General features: G+C 47.3%; 3 protein-coding genes and 1 non-coding gene across 4 annotated transcripts; 2 read left to right on the top strand and 2 right to left on the bottom strand.

The window, feature by feature from the left end:
• Nucleotides 1-6: 6 nt before the first annotated feature.
• Nucleotides 7-3,998, top strand: scoca (short coiled-coil protein a). Its single transcript, XM_056587023.1, has 4 exons — nt 7-140; nt 1,042-1,110; nt 1,197-1,277; nt 1,847-3,998. The coding sequence occupies exons 2-4, from the start codon at nt 1,092-1,094 to the stop codon at nt 1,987-1,989; spliced, it is 243 nt and encodes an 80-aa protein (XP_056442998.1). The 5' UTR covers nt 7-140; nt 1,042-1,091; the 3' UTR covers nt 1,990-3,998.
• Nucleotides 3,999-5,550: 1,552 nt separating this feature from the next.
• Nucleotides 5,551-16,741, bottom strand: clgn (calmegin). Its single transcript, XM_056586961.1, has 15 exons — nt 16,522-16,741; nt 15,144-15,422; nt 14,707-14,780; nt 14,433-14,491; nt 13,775-13,916; nt 13,548-13,629; nt 13,028-13,220; nt 10,797-10,986; nt 10,127-10,240; nt 9,355-9,511; nt 8,519-8,734; nt 7,764-7,880; nt 6,993-7,167; nt 6,168-6,337; nt 5,551-5,659 (listed from the first exon to the last, which is right to left on the bottom strand). Exons 2-15 carry the CDS (start codon nt 15,420-15,422, stop codon nt 5,588-5,590), a joined length of 2,040 nt encoding a protein of 679 aa, XP_056442936.1. The 5' UTR covers nt 16,522-16,741; the 3' UTR covers nt 5,551-5,587.
• Nucleotides 16,429-21,429, top strand: exosc9 (exosome component 9). The gene is made up of 11 exons (XM_056586993.1): nt 16,429-17,207; nt 17,560-17,654; nt 17,844-17,963; nt 18,289-18,391; nt 18,900-19,037; nt 19,234-19,316; nt 19,535-19,667; nt 20,101-20,189; nt 20,532-20,678; nt 20,974-21,149; nt 21,238-21,429. Exons 1-11 carry the CDS (start codon nt 17,142-17,144, stop codon nt 21,303-21,305), a joined length of 1,218 nt encoding a protein of 405 aa, XP_056442968.1. The 5' UTR covers nt 16,429-17,141; the 3' UTR covers nt 21,306-21,429.
• Nucleotides 21,430-22,481: 1,052 nt separating this feature from the next.
• Nucleotides 22,482-22,553, bottom strand: trnaq-cug (transfer RNA glutamine (anticodon CUG)). The gene has a single exon. It is a non-coding gene; the product is annotated as a tRNA-Gln (tRNA).
• Nucleotides 22,554-24,547: the final 1,994 nt, after the last annotated feature.

Below are 24,547 nucleotides of genomic sequence, written 5' to 3'. Positions count from 1 at the left end.
ATCCGTGGCGGTGTCGGGCGCTTCTACATCCCTGCTGGCAGAGTCCACTAGTCTCCCTCTCCGCATCTGTAGTCCCAGGCTCCCCGGCTTCAAACGAACCCTATACCGACACGGAATAGACATTTCTCGGAATATCCAAGGTGAGTGATAACGACATCACCTCGTGTTTAAACGGAGTGACTACCTAGGAGGATGAATACTGACATAGACGGAATCGACACGACCTACCACAGCCCCGATCCGACCATAACGTCAGCCATAGCCGCTAGCATGTAGCATTGTAGCTCGATTAGCATGTAGCATTGTAGCTCTGCGCCGTGCATGTTTACAATCTGATCAGGAGGGACAGGGTCCTGCTTTGAGGGGTTTTTAGGGTACGGCGGGTCCGTGCGTTTAAAACATCGCTGTCGTTACGAGCTTGTGGCCAGTACATGGCCAGAGGGCCAGTAGCTCCACACTGGTGAGCTGGTCCACCAGTGTTAGCTGGTGGTCTGAATGCTCGGTGATTCTCCGGTAACACCCCCACTGGGCTTCGGGTCGGCCTGACGCCGCCCTCCGCCGCTGGGCTTCGGGTCGGCCTGCTATGGGGGTTATGGGGTGGCTATGGGTGGGGTGTCCGACCAACCAGCATCTCTACCTTTTTAGATCAGGTCCTATCTGTTGTTAAATGTCCTATCGACCTGTTGTTAAAATTGATGAGGATGCATACTCATCAAATGTCGTTGGCGATATTATATGGGTGTTTTTGTATTCGTGTGTGAGTGGGTGAATGTTTATGCCAGTGTATCCATTTGCTTGTTTCCCATTTCCTCCATGTTTTTGCACCAATACCTTTTTTATGTTTAGAGTAAAGGCAGATTGCGAAGACTCCCAACTTATGGTTCTCTTTCTTCTCTATGCATTGTCATATACGATTATATACATGGATAACAAAGGCACTTAACCCACTTGTAATCGCTCGATTACACCCAGCTCATCTCCCATTTAGTCTCTGATGTCAATTGCAATTTATTCAGACATGTTTTTCCTTTTCATGTCCAGCGGACAGTGGAACCGCAGCCCTGTATTCCAAACAGGACGAGATCTTCACCATGAATTGCGACATGGATGGTAAGTCAGTCAGTGTGTGAGAGGTACAGCAAGAGGACTGTGCAATGTCGTTTTCTCAACAAACCTTCGGTGCCCGACTGTTTCAGGAGACATGGAGAACCAGGTTGAGATGGAGGAGAAGACCAGGCTCATCAATCAGGTTCTGGAACTCCAGCATACCTTGGAAGGTATGGGACGTCCACACAACCCTGTGTGACCTATACCTCAATCGCCCCCTTTTTAACCAGGACCTCAAAGTTGTACCAAATAGCCACACCGTCCGTTGTATACATGCATCCCATACTAATTATCTGAGACAGTATGGGAAGGTGGACCCTGACATCCGATACGGTGCAGTAAAGCCTAATATCGTTAAGTGATTGCTGAGCGCTGACATACCTGCAGTCTTAAGTGCTATGCAAGGCCGGAGTTATAGCATAGGAGGGCGTCCTCTCGAACTCACCACTAACGCTCAGCCAATAGCGTCGCCACGCATGAGCCGTTAACCCTGACGTGGTCCCAGTTTGTCATCGTGTCTCTCTTCGTCTCTTCGCCTCATTAGTTCTGCTCCATCCTCCGGTATGTCCTTATGTGGCTGTCGCCTTGCATGGCTGACACCGCCATCGCTGTGTGAATGGGTGCATGTGAGGCAATATTGTAAAGCGCTTTGAGTGGCCACTGGATAGGAAAGCCCTCTATAAACGCAGTCCATTTACCTTGTCCGCTGAATCATCGACTCGCTCGCTCTCCGTTCCAGATCTGTCCGCGCGGGTGGACGCCGTCAAGGAGGAGAACCTGAAGCTGAAGTCGGAGAACCAGGTCCTGGGCCAGTACATCGAGAACCTCATGTCTGCCTCCAGCGTCTTCCAGACCACAGACACCAAGAGCAAACGAAAGTAAAAGAAGAACGAGAAGCAGAGACCCCGACGTGGCTGTAAGATCTAAGCCTTTTGGGGGTTGGGGGGGCCTGGGGCCCATAGAGCCTGCCGTGGAAGGAGTCGTAGTCTCCGGTGCAGACCTGGACGCTCATCTTGTCTCGCTTACTGAGCGTGCTCAGAAGGCGGTCAAGCCTAGGTCTGTTCCGTGGAAACGTCACTCACTCCCAAGGCAGGACTTCTCTTCGCCCTTTCTATGGGACCCGATGGCTGCTTCTCAGCTGGTTGAGGATGGAGGTCAGGGAGGTGGGTGTCTGTCTGCACACCGTATTCTAGAGTAACCGTGGAAGGTCCGGTCCCATATAAAGAGGTGAAGGGGTCAGTTCTACCCAGTGTCCGGTCCTTAAACTGGTCCCCCTGCCAAGGCCCCGAGCAGTAGTTGCTACTAGATCTTTGCTCTCGCTTCGGGTGGAGGCAGCTAGTCACTGGGACGACTATTGTATAAAAATGCTCCAACTTTCTCTGGATGGTCGTGTCTCCCTTGCACTCATGCACATTGTATTGTTTCGTGTAGCAAACGCCATTTATGTGACACACAATACCGCTTAAAAATACTTAAAAGATACTGTTGAGCCCTAATCTGCATCTGCATCACTTCCCCGTTTCTTAACTTTGGTCACTTTGGTTCATCTTATGAATCTGGTGTATTTATTTATTTACATTTCCCTCTTAACAACTTTAAAATCAGCTGGATCTGAGTTTTGGGATGGCGTGAAATTGTTTACCACATGGTTCCGCTCAAACTGGTTACATCGGGATCAAACTGGACTGAACGATGTGTATTACAAATGGTGGCTTGAGTCGGATTTGATTTGCACGGTCATGTTATTCACTAATTTACAAAGTATTTGTTATGTAAAGTTAATGTAACTAAACTGTTTTACTCCCATCATGGGCCATGGCCTTTTTTGGCAGAATTCATAAAACGGTAAAAAAAAGAATCATGATTTAGATTAGGTTTGCAGCTCAGTGACCGAGGCTAACTGTACAGTACTAAAGATGGTTTTAACAGTCACATATCGTTTTTTTTAATTGGCCATTAAAAACAATACATAAGCTGTTAGTTTGCTGCTGTGATGTTGGTATGCACAAATTCCCCGCTACAAGGAAGCTCAGCTAAGCTAATCCTGTCGCTTGAGTGTTTTTTCTTGCTACCCATTTGTATATAACTTAATCATTAATGCCACATACTTAATCGTTTTGCTATCCACTACAGTAATCGTGCAGTTTCTGGAAGCTAAACCATCTGACTCGGTAGATGAGGCGATCAACACTACAATGCTCACAATGTTCAGGCATAGAAGAGGAGGGCCAAATCCTAAAGCTGGGTACAAATACTTAAAGTATATCTAATTAAATTAAGCTACGATTGAACCCAATGGCAAGATGAATAAATGTACAGTGAGGAGCAGATGGAGGAAGTAAGGCAGACAATCTCTCTCTTCGCGTGTAGATAGGGGTTAATAGTCCTTGAGAGCTATCGAACCACTCACCCTGTCCAGGAAGACTACGTCTCCAGGCAGGTTTGGGTGGGTAGCGATTAAAAAAAACAAGCCTATCATCTCATCGTATGTCAGAAGAGATAGGAGACGGGAAGTCATAAGCTGCACTGTAACAAACAAAGGAGCATTAAAACCGGTCGAGCCAGTGAATATGAAACACTCCGTGTTGCTTTCGAACTGCTTTTGCAGCCGTTGTAAACAAACACACATTGGTAGACCCAGTCATGTTTTTCTTTGTTTATTTCGATAAGTTGTGGTTGTACAATAAAATATTCCCATTCCCTTTTTGTTTTATGTAGCAGCATGCCAACGATGCGCTTGTTAAAACCAACTGGCTTGCGTGTAGATACTGTGTACAATTTTGACAAAATGTAATGTTTTAATAAAACATTTTTGTTCCATTTAATGTCCCTACGTCAATGACCAAACGGGAGGAGTGGAAGTCAACCTGGTGGCGAATTCTGCACCCCACTCCAGCGACCGAGCGTGCAAACATGTTATACTAAATACTTTACTTTTCAAGAGCAATGTACAATTTGCAAAAACGTATGTAAACAGAAGTCCTGCCCGCCAACAGGGGGACAGGAACTTTGAACTGCAAAAGCGTCAAACAATATAGACAAAAAAATATTTACGCAGAAAATCAGCATCAACTCATTCTTCAGGAAAATTATTCCTGCAGGAAAAACTTCTAGGTGTCCGGGCGTTTTAAAGTAGCACAGCAGAGAGTGGTTTGGTTCTCGGAGGTTCTTACTGGGAAAATCCCAGTGACCAAGGAACGGCTGGATCTGGGGAGCGCTCAACGCAGCACGGCAAAGTCTGCGTCTTAATTAATTACCCTAACGACAGTGTCTGTACCGCCTCTGAAACCGAGTTATGATCCCAGTCATGGGGTGCACTGCCCAGTCAGCTGGTCAGAGAACACCCCAGAACGACATCATGGATGTTGGATTCCTCTCCCGCACATATTGGTTCAGAATAAAACGAGAACAATAAATAGGTCTTCAGTGCCGATGCAGTCTGCAAATAGCTATAACTTAAAAAAAACACAAATGACTTGATAACCTTACTTTCGATAAATAACCCAAAAAGCGGACTAAAAAGGAGGATCTCTTTTAAACCTAAACAAAGTCAATGTAATCATCACAGCGCGCATCATTTCGTCAACACCACCTGCTGTCAGTTAAAACCCATCCAAACCAGACACAAAAAGACAACGCAACGCGGAACATGTTAATCTGGATTGGGGGGCTGCGCATTGAGCCTCTTTAACGAGAAGCCGGAACGGGAGTTGGGTTGATTGTGAAAACAATTCACCTGGTGGCGAATCCAAAGAACAACATCATATGAAACATACTCAGGATGGAAGACCTGGCGGGAACAGACTGCGAGCGGAACGGCGACCGGGGAACGCTGAACGGTCATGTGTCGGGTTGGGAACGTTGACACATGGCGACCTGATGGGAGGCGGAGAAAGGGAGCTCCAAGCACAAACACTAGCAGGAATGGATCTGATGGGAGGACAGCGGGGAAAGCTCTAGCGGTTGGAGGATGGGTGGAGGAGAAACACCAGGGCAGCAGTGGGTACATGGGTGGAGGAACACAGAAAACGGCAGCAGTAGCTGGGTGAGCGGGTGGGTGCCTGGAGAAGGATGGATGTAGTTAAGACAGGAGGGTCGCAGGTGGAGGATGGGTGGAGTAACACACAGGGGGGGTCGCAGTTGGAGGATGGGTGGAGTAACGGGAGGGTTGGTGTAGGAGGGTAGCAGTTGATGGAGTAACTGCAGAGTAGCAGGTGGTGGGTGGAGAAACTGCAGAGTGGCAGTTGGTGGGTGGAGGAACACAGGAGGGCGATGGCAGTTGGAGGGTAGCAGTTGGTGTGTGGATGGGGGGTATCCAGGCTGAACGCCCGCTACTGGTTGGTCAGAAGGGAGAGGGCGTGGCCCTTAGCTGGGGATCAGCCCAGGGCACTCCTCCACCTCCCTGAGCCCCCAATAAGCCATGTCGGGGTGGGTGTTGGGGGGGGGGGGGGGGGGGGGTCTTCCACGCTTGGTTCACTCTTCACTCTTTCCGTACCCTCCTCTTCCTCACCGCCTGCTTGTTCGTGCCCCCATCGCCGGCCTCTTTCTGGGGCTGCAGAGGGACAGATCGGGGGAAGGAACCACAGGGTTACTAGGGTTGTTTAAGGTGCAGTCGCCCCGCTTCATCAAAACGCAGAGCCGTAAGATGTCTCTGGGGTCGCCTTTTAATGATTTGGTGATCATCTAATCGTAATGCGACGACAATATGACTTTTGATAAGTACACTTATTGAAGTGTGCGGTTGTAATGTATTTAGAATGTTAATAGTAACATCCTTAAAAGTGCCAACCAATATAACACAATCATTTGTTAGCAATACGATAAATAATATAAATATATAGTAAAATATATCGTGCAGCCCTAGTTCAATAAAAATACAAGACTAAGTAAGAGTCTAATCAAATATAAGAATCACCAAGGAAATCTATGAATACAATTTGGAATGAACAAAGGAAAAGTATGACACATTTCTGATATAGGCTGACCAGCCTAAGATCAGCTGTTCAGAGACACATCGTGGACTCCTCCTTGACTATTCACAACGACAGGAAATGACAAACCTCTTCTGTTGCCCCTCCCTGAGCCTTGCCCTCCTCCTCCTCTTCGTCATCATTTTCTCCCTGGCTGTCTCCTGCCGCTGCACTATCCTCTTCTTCCTCCTCCTCCTCCTCTTCTTCCTCTTCTTCCTCCTCCTCCTCCTCTTCCTCTTCCTCCACTGCCTCCGTCACATCTGACGGGGGGAGAGAGAACAAGGCCCAGTTTGTAGAAAGGTGTGGTTATGGGCCATGAATAATGGATGCCGGTGCAGAACAGATAAGATGGACAGAGAGCTAGACGGAGGGAGAGAGGATGAGAGGGAGAAACACAGGAAGAGAGGAAGACGGAGGTAGAGAACGACGTGGAGGGAAAGAGTGCAGTAGAGAGGGAGATGGAGAGAAAGAGTGCAATAGAGAGGGAGATGGAGAGAAAGAGTGCAATAGAGAGGGAGAGAAAGAGTGCAATAGAGAGGGAGATGGAGAGAAAGAGTGCAATAGAGAGGGAGATGGAGAGAAAGAGTGCAATAGAGAGGGAGATGGAGAGAAAGAGTGCAGTAGAGAGGGAGATGGAGAGAAAGAGTGCAATAGAGAGGGAGATGGAGAGAAAGAGTGATAGAGCGAGATGGAGAGGGTGAGGTGTGATAGAGGGAGATGGAGAGGGCGAGGTGCGATAGAGCGAGATGGAGAGGGCGAGGTGCGATAGAGCGAGATGGAGAGGGCGAGGTGCGACAGAGCGAGATGGAGAGGGCGAGGTGCGATAGAGCGAGATGGAGAGGGCGAGGTGCGACAGAGCGAGATGGAGAGGGCGAGGTGCGATAGAGCGAGATGGAGAGAGCGCGCTCCACTGACCTGCAGGTGGGGCCGTCTCATTAGCTGAGGCCTGGGCAGCCTTCTCCCCTTCCTCTGCTGCAGCGGTGCCCTCCTCCTCCTCCTCCTCTTCGTCCTCCTCCTCCTCCTCCTCTTCCTCCTCTATGTCGGGACGGGGCCGATCCGTCTTCTTGTATGCGTACTCGTCTTCAGGTTTCTGTTGAGAAAGGAGGGGGGAGGGTCAAAGAGGTCAAGACAGGGCTGACAGGGGTACCTCACTTTAATTACAAAGATCAACAGAGAGAGAGAGAGAGAGAGAGAGACAGAGAGACAGAGAGAGACAGAGAGACAGACAGACAGACAGACAGACAGACAGACAGACAGACAGACAGACAGACAGACAGACAGAGATACAGAGATACAGACAGAGAGAGATACAGACAGAGAGAGAGAGAGAGACGGAAAGACAGTAGAGCGAGTGAGAAACCGAGAGAGCGAGAGACGGAGAGGGAGAGGGAAAGAGAGAGACAGAGGGACAGAGAGAGAGAGAGAGAGAGAGAGAGAGACAGACAGAGACAGAGGGAAAGAGAGAGACAGAGGGACAGAGAGCGAGACAGAGAGACAGACAGAGACAGAGCGAGGGAGAGAAACCGAGAGAGAGACAGAGAGAGATAGAGAGACCTAGAAACAGAGAGAGACGGACAGACAGTAGAGCGAGTGAGAAACCGAGAGAGCGAGAGACGGAGACAGAGAGAGAGAGAGACGGAGACAGACAGACAGACAGACAGACAGGCAGACAGGGGAGCTGCGTACCTTGGGCCAGCAGAAGAGCACGGCCAGTCCTACGGGCAGGCCCACGGTGAGGATGTAGATCACCCAGAGCCAGGGGCGCTCCTCTGCTGCCAACATCAGCTGGGCAAACACGCCGGGCTGCAGATGCAGACACACACACACACACACACACACACACACACACACACACACACACACACACACACACACACACACACACACACACACACACACACACACACACACACACACACACACACACACACACACACACACACACACATAAATACAAATCCTAGTACAATTGAAGAAGCTTTTCTCATAATAAAACCTAAATAAATGCCAATGTGTGGCAAAAAAACTTGTCGTCTTTTCCAACAGCTAAATCATCCAAGGCGGCCACTGCCATATCACCCAGAAGGAGCGTGCACGTGTGAGCGCATGTGTGAGAAACAGTTAAATATAAACGTACACCGACCAATGCTAGTTTAACTGAAGAAGCTTTTCTGCAAAAAAAAAAAAAGCGAAATAAACGTCATAGTGTGCAAAAACCCCGTCTCTCCCGCAGCTAGGAGCGTGCGCGTGCATGAGCACGTGTGTGTGTGTGTGTGTGTGTGTGTGTGTGTGTGTGTGTGTGTGTGTGTGTGTGTGTGTGTGTGTGTGTGTGTGTGTGTGTGTGTGTGTGTGTGTGTGTGTGTGTGTGTGTGTGTGTGTGTGTGTGTGTGTGTGTGTGTGTGTGTGTGTGTGTGTGCGCGCGCGCGCGACGGGTTCGCTACCTCGTTGGCGCTGGCCACCAGCTTCTTCAGGCCCCAGCTGTCGGCCGCCCAGCGGTCCGCCACCTCCTTGTGCGAGGTGACGATGAAGTTGTCGAAGTAGATGTCCGACGTCATGGACCAGAGCTCCAGGCCCACCGCCCGGAAGGACCTCATCCTGAAGGGCTGCAGGTCCTCGAAGAACTCGGGGTTCAGGATCTTCTTGGGGCTCCACACTCCCTAAGGGGGGGGGGGGGGTAGAGAGTATTTAAGGTGTGTTCATACCAGAAGCGATGCGATTACATACAAAGGCTGAAAAGGAAAAGGAGGTGAGGTGTGAGAGATAGATGCGTGAGCGCCGCTGGTGTCATGAAACACTTTTAAAACGGTGTAATAGAGCTGTGATAAACGGGGCGGTTACTTCGATGGTTCTAGAGTCGATTGGTGTCGGGCCAATCCCAAACAACACTTTGGGGTCACCAAAGGAAGATCTTTTGCAAAATACGCGACATGACCAGAGCCTTACATTTACATTTTACATTTAGGGTATTTAGCAGACGCTTTTATCCAAAGCGACTTACATCGGTTAATACACACATTGACACACCGACGGCAGAGTCAACCATGCAAGGCGACAGCCAGCTCGTCAGGAGCAGTTAGGGTTAAGTGTCTTGCTCAGGGACACATCAACTAGGGGGAGCTGGGGATCGAACCAGCAACCTTTCGGTTACAAGGCAACTGCTCTACCTCCTGAGCTAAGCCGACCCAGCCGGCCTCTGGGATGGAACCAAAGTGCTTTGGAAGTAAAGGGACCTCGGCTCCGGGTTTGATGTGTGGCAGAGGAGAACCAACCCCCGTACCTGGTAGTTTGGGTTGTCCACCAGCGGGGCCTTCCACTTGCCCTTGTACAGGGGGTTGTTGACGGTGGGGGACTTCCAGTGGCCGCAGCCGGGGGCCGTGGCACACGCCGGGTTGGGGATCTGGGGCGCCTCCCACTCCCCGTCCATCTCCTCATCCCTGAGGACCGGAGAGGGAGAGGTTAGGAGATCCATGAGGGTCTCGATGCGGGTGGGCTATACAGCTAAAGGGGCTTTGTTGATGATTATTAGGAGGATGTACGTATAATCTGGGATAGATAGATAGAAATGTATTATCATCATCCAGTGTACCTTAACCTTAAAGTCAAAATGACCATTGTGTCCTCAAATCATAAACCGAACTAAAGAAATACGATCTACTCCGCTGTTTCATACTGCTGTTGCGGTAAACTCTTATACTCTTATTAACGCTTATTTCCTTTCCAGTTGTGTCGTATTTCCTATAAAACACCACGCTGCGTGGAGGTAGTTACTTCTGCATACACTGTAATCAAAACAAAAAGATTGTTTCATTGTGGACAAACAATGTGAAATAATAATAATTAAGTAATAATTCTCACTATAACGTGATTTCGGGAATAATCCTAATTATTAATGACTGCATTAAAGTGAAGGTTTAGTGTTAATAACATACTGTTCATGCAATGAAAATGACATAAAATGACAGATTGTATGCATTCCATACATCTCCCTAATAACAGTTATTGACCGTCAGGTGGGTCCGCGGGGGCCAGTGTGAGGGGCGTGTAGTTACCAGTCCTCGGGTTTCTCAGCGCTGGGGTCCGACACAAACTCTGGCTCCTCGTCCAGCCAGCCCTCAGGCTTCAGGGCATCGGGGTCCTGGATCTTAGCAGGGGCCTCCTCGTCCCTGCGGGGCCGGCAACAGGGGGAGAGAGAGAGGTGAGAGAGGGGCTACGTGTAGATGGAGTGCTGAGCAAACAGACTAAAGAATAAGGCGCTCTAACAGATTACCCTGCTCCCGGAGGCACTACCTCATTGCTCCTCCAGGTGGCGCTCCACGCATGAACGAGGGAAACTTTAACTCAGTTTGCACCATAAATAAAGACCGATATCCAGCACTTGACCTTTTCACAGTCATTTGTATTCATAGTTAAGACATACATATCGTGATATATCTTTATAGGATTGTCTTAACATCTATTGATAATCAAGGAATCCCTGTATCGCGATTTTTTAATCCTCACTTGACCCTTTCACGGTAATTTTGTATTCATAGTTCGAGATATATCGTGATGCATCGTTAAAGGATTGTCGAACAATTTATGATTACCGCAGAATCGCTGTATCGCGTTATTATCAGTATCGTCCGCCACGTATCATATCGTACCGTGAGGTACCCTGTGGCTCCAGCCCTACATGTGCACCCCCGCCCTACATGGACCACCCGCCGCCCCCCCCCTCACCAGTCCTCGGGTTTGATGGCCTCCGGGTCAGGGATCTTGGCCCTCTCGTCCCAGTCCTCGGGCTTGGAGTCCTTGGGGTCGTCGATCTCCTTGGGCGGGTTGACGGGCGGGACCACGTCGTGGAGCAGGCTGCCGCGGCTCACGCTGGACTGGTCGATGAACAGCTCGTAGCTGTTGTCCGGGTTCAGCACTGGTGGGGGGGGGGGGGGGGGGGGGGGGGGTACAGAGGAATACAATCTTAGGAATGAATGAAGGGGGGCTTTGGGGTTTACAGTATATTAGAGTCTGAGCGATGTGTCTGCCGATATTGGCCCGTCACAGATATGTCGAGTGGCCAATATTATCACATACAGATGAAGATATATCATTATGATGAAGATGACACACAGCCTAAGAGATGCTGTTGATTTATTAGCGTAATCACCTCTTTTTAATTAGTATATCCATGTAAACACTCCCAACACTAACAGTTTGACATCATGTTCTGTGTGAAGGTTAGTAGCTCCTCCCCATACTACAGGTAATAGGTTCCTTTTGCTCTGGGTTTTAAGGCGATGTTGCTGTGACCTGAAGCATCACTGGGGGGAAAGCAGCAAATCCCAAGGAGCTGCATCATACCATGATATGCATATCGTTAGCCTTACAGCATAATTGCTATCAGCATTCAAGGTTCATCTTGTTTAGCTTCAAAAATGCCTGAGTGAAATAGATGACGTAGGCGGATAGTGATTATGTAACGTAAAACCCACTGATTGGCTTAGGATACAGCAAATGAAGCCCAGTGAATCAGCAGACTTTAGCTTAGATAACACAATTTGGCCAAAATGACAATTATGCTGTGATGCAATAAATAGTATCAGTGCACCAGTATCGTCTGGCTCTAGTTTATATATATACAGTATATATCTCGATACATGGCAGGAACTAGTTTGGGTCTGTGGTACAGACGATGGGCGTTTACACGCCTCTTCCCCCCCTGGCCTTCTGGTGACATCATGAGTGCTTTGCAGTATTTGAGGTTGTTTTGTAAATGGATGGTTATAGATTTCTGAGGTTTCATTGTGCGCGGAAGGAAATGGATTTCCATTAGATCTCAGTTGAGGGCCTCTTTGGTCCCCAGCCCCGCGGTGAGAGAAACAAAGAGTCTGGCTCACAACGTCCGGCTTGTGTAACGCAAAGGAGGAAAGGCTCCCCCCCCCTCCTAGCTGGCTGCTTGACCTACATCTGAATTGTGTCGTGGTGAAGGCCAGGGTGTCATTATTCTTTAATAGGGTCGTTCACTTATTCCTTCAAAACGCCTTTCCAGGCTGTAAAGGTTTGTTCACACCAACAGAGAAGGCACGGCGCGAATCCATACAAAGTCAATGCAAAGGCGTGTTCAGAGCCGAGTTCTTCGCCAGAAAAACCTGTGGCACGAATTAATGAATGGCGTGGCACAAAACAATCTGGTTGACGCAGATTTAGGTTTATTCTATTCGTGCGAACACTTCGCTATAGTTGTGATTTTCGCTATTTCTAAGAATTTCACCTGATGCTTAGTTGTTACAGCATTCACCGTGAAGTCCAGAGTGAACCGCAACACGGATGAGAAAGTGATTGTTGCAGTTTGCGGGTTCCCGGGACTCTATAATATCTATATAATATAATATATCATATCACAGCCAAAAGCTATGTGCGCCTCCCAATGATATTGTGAATCCTAAATGACTTTCTGGTACAAGTAAAAACTTGTAGTGAGGTTTGTACAGGTGAGTCTCTGTCCTTAACCAGTTTGTACAGGTGAGTCTCTGTCCTTAACCAGTGTGTACAGGTGAGTCTCTTTCCTTAAGTAGTGTGTACAGATGAGTCTTGTTCCTTACCCATGTTGTACAGGTGAGGCTCTTTCCTTAATAAGGGTGTACAGGTTAGTCTTTTTCCTTAACCAGGGTATACAAGTAAGTCTCTTTCCTTACCCAGTGTGTACAGGTGAGTCTCTTCCCTTTACAAGTGTGTACAGGTGAGTCTCTTTCCTTAACCAGTGTGTACAGGTGAGTCTCTTTCCTTAACCAGTGTGTACAGGTGAGTCTCTTTCCTTCAACAGTGTGTACAGGTGAGTCTCGTTCCTTAACCAGTGTGTACAGGTGAGTCTTGTTCCTTACCCAGGGTGTACAGGTGAGTCTTGTTCCTTAACCAGTGTGTACAGGTGAGTCTCGTTCCTTAACCAGTGTGTACAGGTGAGTCTTGTTCCTTACCCAGGGTGTACAGGTGAGTCTTCTTGTCCATGTAGATCTTCTTGAGGTCCACATCGGCCCGCTTGGCGTGCTTCTCCTCCAGGTCTTTGTTCAGGGGGTTCTGGTGGCGGAAGATGAAGTGCAGCTTGTAGTCCTCGCCACACTTGTCCGGCCCGAACATGATGGTGTAGGGTGTGCGGTCGTTGAACTGCTCCTGAGGTGCAAACACGAGAAGGAGAGAGTCATGATGTCTCTGCGTCATTTATCATCATAAAGGTATTTCAGATTAGGCAGTGATTACTTATCCACACAAAAATACTTGCATACATACATACACTTAAACCACGGTATGACATACGGCCAACTTCGATATAAGGAGAGGCGCAATCATCGACAGAAGTATAAGAAGGAGAGGACGTTTCTGTTCACTTCTTTTTTCTTTGCCGTGCATCTCCTCGCGGTTTAAGTGTATATATGATAAGATATTTGTGTCTTGAAAGTTATGGATAATAATATAAATCGATATTAAGCATGTACTGACCAGGTTGAGGCTGGGGCTGTCAGAGAGCAGCTTGATGTACGCTCCTCCACAGTCGATCCCGTCCTGGAAGTTCACCTCATACCTGGTGTGGACATGGAACAGGGGTTACCTACATGGTGCACGTAGCTTAAGAGACGTTCTTCGATGCGTCTCGCCTGACTTAGCGAGGAGAATTAACAGCCTGCATGAGCAGAAGGATGAGGAAAGTGGAGCGAAGGGAAACGTACTGCAAGACCAGAGGTTCGTCCTCGAAGACGAAGGGTTTGGCCAGCAGGGCGGCGATGGCGTGATGTTTGGCGCGGGACTTGAGCACCAGGCCCTTGTCTCCAGGTACGATGTTCTCCTTCAGCTGCTCGACTGCCCACTTCCCTGGGAGAGGAGGACACACAGAGGCGAGAGTCAGACAGCCATAGGAGACGAGCGGGCCTCGAGAACACCGTTATCATACATACTGTATGTACATCGGGCTGGGCTCATTTGGAAGTCAAATAGCTTTGCTGGCCGATTTTTTTTCCACACAGGCAGGCTATTAAAGGGGTCATATCATACCACAAGGTGTGAGTGTGGTTAGCCATTACAAGAAGCCATAGTGACATCACCAGTGGGCGTGTCCACCCACCTAGCTGTATGCTGGATAGATCAGTTCACCAGCCTACCCAGTGGACTGTGGCAAATGTTGCTTAACTATCCATCATACATCTAGGTGCACATGCCCACTTGGGACGTCACTAAAACACAGGGAAAGGCTTGTAATGGCTGATCACACTCACACCTGGTGTCATGATATCACCCCTTTAAAGCCACATAATTCCAGTTCATCGCCAGCATCAGAGGCCGCGGCAGAAACCCAGTAGTGCAGTAAAAGGAGCACAGCCGTAAACCAACCATCGTATTTCGCGATGTCTTCATCGGCGTCGTCCTTCATCGTCTTTGAAACCTGCCATCTGCAATGACAATTGGAAGTGTGTGAATAACAAATAAAATTGATATTGAAGCCAATTTTTCTTTATAATAATGAAAATAATAATACTATTGAGTGTGGACCAATGCTTGTTGACCCATGTTAATGTGATATATATATATATATATATATAATCTTATTTTATATGATGTATATTGCCTTAATCTGATCCTGAATAAAATATAAATGGTGCAGTACCTGTCCAATGAACCATCGTCAAAGGTCTCTGCAAAGTACACCTCCCCAGTCGGAATGGGAGTCTTATACGTCACCTGAGGGGGCCAGAGTCCATTGTTATAAGAATATGAATGATATTAATTACACCAATAATTATATTATTACATACATAATTCCGATATTTAAAGAAATGATACGATAACAAAAAGGTTAAGCAAGTAAGGGACGCAAACCTTAATCATTAATCTGTCACACTCTGTCGACTATTTATTGACATTTCTTGTTTATTGCAGATCATTGTCTGACGTCCAAAAGATCTATTGACACCAAAATGACTCAGTGCTATTGAAGAAAGTGTCCGGGTGAAAGCTGTGATGGAAACAGGCTGGAGGGTGAGAGTGACACTCGTAACCCATTTGTCCCCCTTGTCCCCAGTTGACCCATAAACCATCCCTGACCTGGAAGGAGACTTTGGACTTTACGGCCTCCTTTTCTTCTGCCTCCTCTGCTGCCTCATTGTCTGCCAGGACGGTGTCCTCTTCCTCCTCCACCATGGCCTCATCCTCCTCCTCCTCCTCCATCATGGCCATTATCTCGTCCTCATCGCTGACCTGGTCCTCCGCGTCCGAGACGGGGAAGTCTGCCTCAGGCTCCTCCTCGTCGCGGGCTCCTAATGCCGTCACAGCCAGCGAGGAGAGGAGCAGACAACACCACAGCCAGCTCCTTCCCAACTTCATCTGGGGGGTGGTGGGGGCGGGCGGGCGGCAGAGGGGATAAAATGGGAAGGGGGGGAGGGGGCGGAATGGGTAATGGGGGAAGGGCAGATGAATCCAGAAGGGTATCAGAGCCATGTCAGATAAGGTGTCAGTGTTGATGTGGTGGTGGTGGTGGTAGTGGGTGAGAAAGGACAGACTAGGCAGGTGTTTGAAGAAGGCCCGATATAAATTGAGTTTGAGATTGCATGAGACACGTGTGGTATAAATAGAGAACTAAAAATATTATAAAAAATAAAAAGTAGAAGAGGATGAGAGAGAAAAGGGTGGAGCTACAGGCACTGGGTTGAAGGCTTTTCGGACAGTACTAGGTGCTTTATGTTCTGTTGTTTGCTTTACAACGTGTGTAAACAAGATTGGTTTCCTCCTGTAAGGCCTTCCTGCCGCATTAAGATAAGTTGCACCCCCTATCTTAAATCGAAAATACACACCAGGAAATTCAACCATGCGTCTATTAAAAGTGAAGAATATTTTTAACCAACGACAAACCAAAGAAGTCACAGAAGTACAAAATAAACAACAAAAAACCAGGCAATATGAAAGTGCAATATATATATATGGCCCAGTAGAGACAGATACACGTTTGTTCTCCTCATGTTGTCACAACACTGGGACACGCTTGACCTTCTCTATCATGCACTTTAATCTGTAACTGCCGCACAATCTTACTGTGTGTGTGTGTGTGTATACAGTTTTTTCCCCAGCCCCTCGTAGTATCACCACATCTCCATGCAGCCTGCAGAGCTCGCTGATGGCGCGCCACAGAGAGGCACTGCGCCTGCGCCTAGCAAGCTGGCGATCTAACGGACCGTACTACCCCGGTTAAAATACCCCACATAGCTAACCCTAATTATGGTATTTTAAAACACCCCCAATCACATCAGTGGGGAAATTAAATCAAACAGGGCACACAACGAATGAAATCAATCGACCGGTGATTTGAACGAGTAAATCTGCTCAGAAACCTAGCAAATAACCAAGCTACCTTGATACAACCAAGCTACTGCGATATATGCGGCGGACGGTGAACGATGGAGAATGAATGACGGGACTAAAAACGCACCTTTCTTCTTGGTTTTGACGCAGGATATGTTCAATAGGTTGCCTCTGTTTTCGTAATAACGGAAAACGGCGTTTTAAGCATATGCCTCGCTTTAACGGACAGGTTTGGAGGCCTGGCGAGGCGTTCGAAGGCTGCGCGGTAGGAAGCGGTTGAAGACCGTGGATGACAGTCGCGCATAGCAGCGGCGGCGGCGCGTAATTCGGGGATTCGTCCGCTACTGGGCATGCGCATAACGCCGGGTTCTGTACGTTATTTCAAAATAAGAGTTCGTTCACCCTCATGTGACGCATAGTCGTTATTGTTCCGCGCGTTGTCCGGCTGCTAACAAATAACTACTCCGTACATAGTGAGATATCTGTTTTTAAAGTGTTTAAAATAACATTTGATACAACATACTGTTATATATAAGCGTTTTAAATTGTGTCAGCAAATTTTGTTTTGTCATGGCCATGAGGCTGTTTAATGTTCTTCCGGGTTGATGTTGGCACAACATTGACTGTGGCGTCGACACATGTTGGCAGAACGAGTATAACCTATCAATAAACGCTTTCAAACCCCTACCAGGGACTTGTGAATGCTCCAACTCCTGAATATATACCCATAGCTCCCCATTTTACACAATGAGAGACACACCGTTATCTAACTGTGAGCGGGATTTCCTGCTCAAAGCTATTGAGGAGAAAAAGGTAGGCACCCCAGTCTTAAGTTATATGAAGTGTGGGTTTTCCTCAGTGTCAATGGTGGTGGATGCTTAATTTCTATGTGTGTATAGTGGATTCTCCATTTCTATGGGTTTATGGTGTAATATGTATCCAGCTCTGTGTTTGTGATGGATGCTCCATTTCTATGTGTGTATGGTGGATGCTCTATTTTTATGTGTGTATGGTGGATGCTCAATTTCTATGTTTGTATGCTGGATGCTCCATCTCTATGTGTTTATCGTTGATTGCTCCATCTCTGTTTGTTTATGGTGGATGCTCTATTTCTATTTGTTTTATGGTGGATCATTCTATTTCTGTGCGTTTTTTATGCTTACAGCGTTTGGATGGAAGGCAGACGTACGACTACAGAAACATCAAGATAACATTTGGAACTGACTATGGGTGCTGCTTTGTGGACTTGGGGAAGACGAGGTGAAAGATTAAGCTTTGATAATAATATTTGATGTTGCATTTATTTATCGCTCTTCTAGGTACTCCCAAAATGCTTTTGTATGGGTGTGTCTGTGTCTGTGTGTCTAAGTCTAACTATATCATTACCGTCATGTTTTGGCCTATTTAATGACCCATTGTGCTGCTTTGTTTTCTATGTCCTGTGTACAGAGTCATGGCCCAGGTGTCGTGTGAACTCGTGACCCCGAAGGAGAGCAGGCCAAACGAGGGCATCATGTTCTTTAACTTAGAACTGTCCCCGATGGCCTCGCCAGCGTTTGAACTGGGCAGGTGAGAAACTAATCAAAGAGACCGACATAAACAGTACTTTGTGTTAGTTGAGTTGATTATCATACTTAACTGTATTTTGACAATAGATCCACTGCTATTGACTCGTACACACTGGATCCTACCGTTTTTAAAACAAACCTTTTGTTGAAACTAACCAATCTCTTGTGTATCTTGCTAAAAAGAGAAACGACAACATTAAGTGTAATTTTGTCCATGTTATTATGTTAGTCAAAACTTGAATTTAAGGATTTATGTACTAGAATGGCTTAAGGCTGGCTGTGCTTTGTAAATCTGTAGTGAGATGGTAATGTCTGTGTTTGTATAGGTCATCTGAGCTCTTAGTGAAGCTGAACAGACAGTTGGAGAGATGCCTTAGGAACTCCAGATGCATCGACACTGAGTCCCTTTGTGTGGTGTCTGGAGAAAAGGTAACACACACACACACACACACACACACACACACACACACACACACACACACACACACACACGGGTGCACACGGGCGCACCAGAGACTCCACAAAATCACCAACACCAACCAGTTATCCCAAGAGGTTCAGGAGTCACGACTGTGTTGTAGCAGCTTGGGTGTTCCACTCCAAGCTGCAAGGTCTTCAACCCACCTGTAGGCATCCTATAGCCATAGACAGTAAAAAAGTATCTGAGACAGTAGAGGGGTTAGAAACCAATAAATGTAAATAGGCTATTTATTTCAGGTAGCCTATTTTTTCACCCAATATCTTTTTAAATCCCTCTCAAAAAATGAAACCTTTATCACTTTCCCAGCGCCCCCCTAGGTTGTGCGAACGCCCCCCGTTGAGAAACCATGCTATAGCAGGAGGCCAAATCCTTACCTCGTCCTCATCATCCTCAACAAATCAACAACGGATAGCATTTAGGTGCTCTGATTCACGCTGTGCTGTCGTCTCTTCCCAGGTTTGGCAGATCAGAGTGGACGTTCACATGCTGAACCACGACGGCAACCTGATGGATGCCACCAGTATAGCCGCCATCGCTGCCCTCTCCCACTTCAAACGGCCTGATGTTGGCATCCAGGGGGACGTAGTGACAGTGGTGAGTGTGTGGGCTTTCAGTAAGAGTAGCAGCGTCTAGTAGGGACGGGTATGCTAACGCTGAAGCTAAAGGGAAGGTGCTGTAGTGATGAGGCTCAATGGCATGACGAGCAAATGGAATGGAACCTCTTGTTGAGTTTCTAGTTGTTTCGACAGACTCTGGGTCCCTTTGTAACCAGGCTTCCTTCACTCCTCAGTATAGTGCCCAAGAGAGGGATCCGATCGCGCTCAGCATTTACCACATGCCCATCTGCGTCAGCTTCTCATTCTTCCAGCAGGGGTGAGTCAAATCAAACCATCCCTAAGAAGGCTTAAAGTGGACCCATCGTGTGTGTGTGTGTGTGTGTGTGTGTGTGTGTGTGTGTGTGTGTGTGTGTGTGTGTGTGTGTGTGTGTGTGTGTGTGTGTGTGTGTGTGTGTGTGTGTGTGTGTGTGTGTGTGTGTGTGTGTGTGTGTGTGTGTGTGTTAAATGTTTTCCTCATTCCCCCCCGACCTCCAGGACCTACCTGCTGGTTGACCCGTGCGAGCGCGAGGAGCGGGTTATGGACGGCCTGCTGATGATCGCCATGAACAAACACCGAGAGATCTGCTCCATCCAGTCCAGCGGCGGCATCATGCTGCTCAAGGAACAGGCGAGTCAACGCGCCGTGACTCACTCCAGGCCCACTGACTCACTCCAGGCCATGACTCACTCTAGGCACCGTGACTCACTCCAGGCTATGACTCACTCCAAACCCACTGACTCACTCTAGGCACCTTGACTCACTCCAGGCCATGACTCACTCTAGGCACCGTGACTCACTCCAGACCCACTGACTCACTCCAGGCCATGACTCACTCTAGGCACCGTGACTCACTCCAGACCCACTGACTCACTCCAGGCCATGACTCAATCTAGGCACCGTGACTCACTCCAGACCCACTGACTCACTCCAGGCCATGACTCACTCCAGACCCACTGACTCACTCCAGGCCATGACTCACTCCAGGCCCACTGACTCACTCCAGACCCACTGACGTACCTTAAAACATACTAACTTACTGTCTTTATTACGCAATACGCAGGTCCTGCGATGCAGTAAGATCGCCAGCGTCAAAGTGTCAGAGATCACAGACCTGATCGCGAAGGCCTTGAAGAACGACAAGCAAGCCAGGTGGGTAGTATGAGGTTATTTTAGCCCTCCTCCTCCTCCTCCACCACCTCCTTTCCTCCACCTCCTCACCCTCCTACTCCTTTCATCTCTCCTACGGACCAGGGCCAATAGCTCAGTTATTTCTATCCTCTCTTCCTTGTTTCCTCTCCACCATTGACCAGGGTGGATGGCTCATTGTTTTTTCGCTCCTCCTCCTCCTCCTCGTTTCCTCCTCCTCCTCCTCTTCCTTCTTCTCCTCCTCCTCCTCCTCCTCCTCCTCCTCCTCCTCCTCCTCCTCCTCCTCCTCTCTATTTGCTTTGTATTAAATCTAATATCAATTTCGTTTTCCATCTATTCATCCAGGAAGGAGGGTCGTAAATGTGGCTTTGCGGAGTCTATGCCCCAGGAGCGAATCACGGCTCTGAAAAACTTAGAGACCACGGTGGAAATGACAGACCTCACCAAACAGGCCAGCGACATTGTGGAGGGTGTAGAGACACCGGCAGAGATGTATCCTTCCTGTGTGTGTGTGTGTGTGTGTGTGTGTGTGTGTGTGTGTGTGTGTGTGTGTGTGTGTGTGTGTGTGTGTGTGTGTGTGTGTGTGTGTGTGTGTGTGTGTGTGTGTGTGTGTGTGTCTTTAAAGGTTTGAAGGACTCCTTAAGTACTACTGCGAACTACTACTACTGACAAGGGGGTAGCGTCAAAGTTAGGAAACACTGATGTTGTGGACACTGATTTTGTTTGATCTCGGTCAGTCCTCCTCACCCTATCAGCTGTCTTTGTGAACCTTAACAACCAATCCCAGGGCGCTTTCCCCTGTCGTGCCCGCCCCAGGCGTTGGCCAGGTCGGTGCAGGCCTTCAGAATGCTTGGGGGCTTGAAGATGAGGAGGACGACGAAGGTGAGGAAGAGGAGGTAGATGGGGACGAACCAGAAGTGACCATTGTGGCAGAGAAGAGAGGCAACAAGAAAAAAGGAGAAAGTAAGTAAAATTTGACCTGTGTAACACGGTGTGTGTTGTTGTGTTGCAATGTGAATCTAACCATGTGATCTCTTACTTTGCGTCGAAGGACCCGTGGTGATCATATCGGACAGTGAGGAGGAGGAAGTGGTTATTCTGAATCCAGAGTCGTCTTAAGTCACAGCTGCCGAGTGAGGCACCCAGTAACAATCCTACTCACAGTGTGAGTCACTTATCACCGTCAAATATCCAGTTCCAATATCTTTTTTTCACAACTTTGTTGCTAATAAAAACATCTGAATGAATGAAAGTCTCTGATTTATCGTCTATGATCTGCTACAGCAAGTTCTACCATTACATTACATTTAATTTCATTACATTTATTTAGTTTTTGTCCAAAGCGACTACAAATAAGTGCATTCAAGATGCAACTCAAAGAGAGAGAGAATCCTGCAAGCAAGCAACATCTAATTATATTTCTTTCACTTTTTGTTTATCGTGGGCCAAGTGTTTGTCTGAACAGCAGTTTTCAGGCTGTAACAGAATATTTGTAGGGTTTCAGCTGTCCTGATGTCAGTAGGGAGCTCTTCTTTCTCTGCGGTCCTACCCATAGATTCCTCCTCTAGGGGACAGCATTGTGTAGGAAGAAACCAAAGAAAGGGTCCTCTGAATCAGATGTGAATGCTCCACTAAATCGCCAAAGGTTCTCAGAGCTTTCGTTGCAGAGCTGTTTCGGATGACCATCATTAGCCAAGGCTTTCTGTGTATAATGTGATACTCGTGACCTGATGAATGTTCAACCAACAAAACAAGCAAAGATTACTGAACTTTGTTATTGTTTCATTTCATTTCATTTATTTATTTAGAGGACAGTGCCCATTGATCAACATTTCTGTAAATGCGCCAGTGTTAGCCAGCAGGCTTATTTTCAACTGTAGTCCAACTGTAGGCAAGATGTTATACTAGGCACATGGTGGCTTAAAAGAAAGAACATATTAAATCACACAGCAATTGATATACAACAATAAAACATAATGCCATAGGACTGGCTCCATTAAAACATTAAAACAAGACATATAACCATACAGCCATACAACCCTTAGGGGATCAATAAAGTAACCAACTATCCATCTAACTACAGGACAGCTAAAGTATAGAGGCAGACAAACATTCATGTATTATGAGAGGTGCTGTATAAAATGTTTCTGAAAATAATAGTTTGAACGTTTTGGAATGGTGTATTTGGGCCAGTTGTGGAGTAGTTGTCATCACATAACGTTTTATCAAGCAATGTTGTGATAGCTTCACGCAGTAAAGTATTCACCACTTGAGCTTCTGTCCTCCTCAAAATACAGGTTCTACCGAGATTTGAACTCGGATCGCTGGATTCAGAGTCCAGAGTGCTAACCATTACACCATAGAACCGATGGGAAGTGTAGTCTGAAAGAATTTGGTAAAATAACCAATATCAATGAACTTTTCATCAAGATGAGTATCCATTTTAAAACCAAATAAAAAATATTTAAAAAGTTAAGATAATTTTTTTACATATTCGTTCTGTTTTTATCTAAATTTGTCTATTCGTCATAGTCAACAAATATTCATATTCGCATATGACGGATTTTATACATGTATACAATGATGTATATAAAAACGTTTTAATTGCAGAGAAACAAGGATGGCTTCCAACATGGCGAGATACATTACAACCATCAAGATCATTGAAACCACAAAATGCTTGAAATGATGACATGGTGAGGGGAATAGTGCTGCTAGCTATAGCTTCCACAGCTGACGTATTTATGGGGCGTTTATCTTGCCGGGGGATCCAGCGGACTTCTAGAATATCTAGTCCAACCTGTGTTTCTGTCCAAGTGCGTGTAGAATGGGGTGACGTTAGAGCCATAGAGGGCAGGCTGCCCTAGGGGGTGGGTGGGGGGGGGGGGGGGGGGGGGCGGGGAGTATACACAGACACACCTAAGACTGACATTATAAAGGTTAAGAAAGCTCAGATCCATTGTTTTGACAGAGTTGGGCAGCAACCAAGAGGCCTTTGGATGTTGCGCAACACATGTCCTGTTCAGGCTGCCGAGCATGAAAGGGGGTAGTCATGACAATTCCTCATGTACAAGTCATACAAGTGGAGGGGAGGAACACGTACTAGGCTGCATCCATTTAGGGGCCGAACCTTGCAGTGAAGCGTAATTCACTGTACTCTGAATCAGTGATTCCTAACTTGGACGATACCCCCTTGTCCCTAGCAGTAGTTGGTTGAAGTAGTTGACTTGTGATCGCCTTTGGGAGTCCTTCAAACCTTAAGGTTCAAAATGATGATATCAACGGCCAACAATGGTAGCCTGCAATCTCTCTCTCTCACACACACACACACACACACACACACACACACACACACACACACACACACACACACACACACACACACACACACACACACACACACACACACACACACACACACACACACACACACACAAACGCAGGCTTACAGCAGGGAGATTGAAGCTAGTTTAGCACAAGTAAACCACTTGTGGTGGGAAAAATACAGCATTTTGCAACACAGTCCCATGTGGTCAAGTCGCACCTATTAATTGCATAATTTCATAGCTTTTTCAAAAATGTATTATGTGTGTGTTTTACTGGCTTAGAACCTAACCTTGAAAAGCTTACCAAAGAACATATCGCCCCCATACACACATCTAGTATGTATGTGTGAAGACTCTCAGGCATCACATGCAACTATGCACACGGCTACAGAATCAATGTGACTTTTTGTATCGGTATTTTGCACAACAAGGCTGTCTCATCAAATGTATGATATGTGTCTGTGTGGCACATCTCTTAACCTGCCTGTGCAGGTCCTCAAACAGAAGCAAGCAATAAAAACATGGGCTGCCAAGTAATGGCAGCCCATGGCATAAAAAGAAATCCACGCAAAACAGAACTAGTCTGTGCCCTTATACTGCACTTACACAACTCAACATGTGTGACAACGTGACCCGATATCAAGACCAGGATCAAAGTAACTCAATACGATTTCCAACCCCTACACCACCACCCCCATCGCCCCCAACATCCCCAAGCCCAACTCCAGCCCCACCGCCCCGCCCCCACCACCACCAGCACCACCACCATGCAGAAAAGTTGACCGTCTGTGTCAGGTCTGTTCTGCACCCAAGGTCTGTGCTATGATCCTGGCTCCGGCTGTAGCTGACTCCTTGTGTCCAACTCGATTGGTTCCTGCTGCGCCTAAAAGGATTTTTGAATTTTGAAACCTTCAACACCCATGGGGTCGTTCATAACTAGCATGCATAGCTGAGTGGGACCGAAGCCTGTAGTAACTGCAGCCCAAAGACATCTGATAGAAGGCTTGTGCACACATCCATGAATTGCGCTCAATC

The sequence above is a fragment of the Gadus chalcogrammus genome, chromosome 3 (assembly GCF_026213295.1).
Source record: "Gadus chalcogrammus isolate NIFS_2021 chromosome 3, NIFS_Gcha_1.0, whole genome shotgun sequence".
Taxonomy (NCBI): domain Eukaryota; kingdom Metazoa; phylum Chordata; class Actinopteri; order Gadiformes; family Gadidae; genus Gadus; species Gadus chalcogrammus.
The sequence above is the reverse complement of the archived record's forward strand: the minus strand, read 5'-3'. Positions and strand labels throughout refer to the sequence as shown.

Coding starts and splice junctions, on each gene's coding strand:
- scoca (XM_056587023.1), top strand. Junction 1,278..1,846: donor ACTCCAGCATACCTTGGAAG/GTATGGGACGTC, acceptor TCTCCGTTCCAG/ATCTGTCCGCGCGGGTGGAC.
- clgn (XM_056586961.1), bottom strand. CDS start 15,422: ATGAAGTTGGGAAGGAGCTGGCTGTGGTGTTGTCTGCTCCTCTCCTCG. Junction 10,987..13,027: donor GACTCACCTGTACACCCTGG/GTAAGGAACAAG, acceptor CCCCCCCACCAG/TGCTGAACCCGGACAACAGC. Junction 10,241..10,796: donor GCCATCAAACCCGAGGACTG/GTGAGGGGGGGG, acceptor CCGGCCCCGCAG/GGACGAGGAGGCCCCTGCTA.
- exosc9 (XM_056586993.1), top strand. CDS start 17,142: ATGAGAGACACACCGTTATCTAACTGTGAGCGGGATTTCCTGCTCAAA. Junction 19,668..20,100: donor TCATGCTGCTCAAGGAACAG/GCGAGTCAACGC, acceptor CGCAATACGCAG/GTCCTGCGATGCAGTAAGAT. Junction 20,190..20,531: donor AAGAACGACAAGCAAGCCAG/GTGGGTAGTATG, acceptor CTATTCATCCAG/GAAGGAGGGTCGTAAATGTG.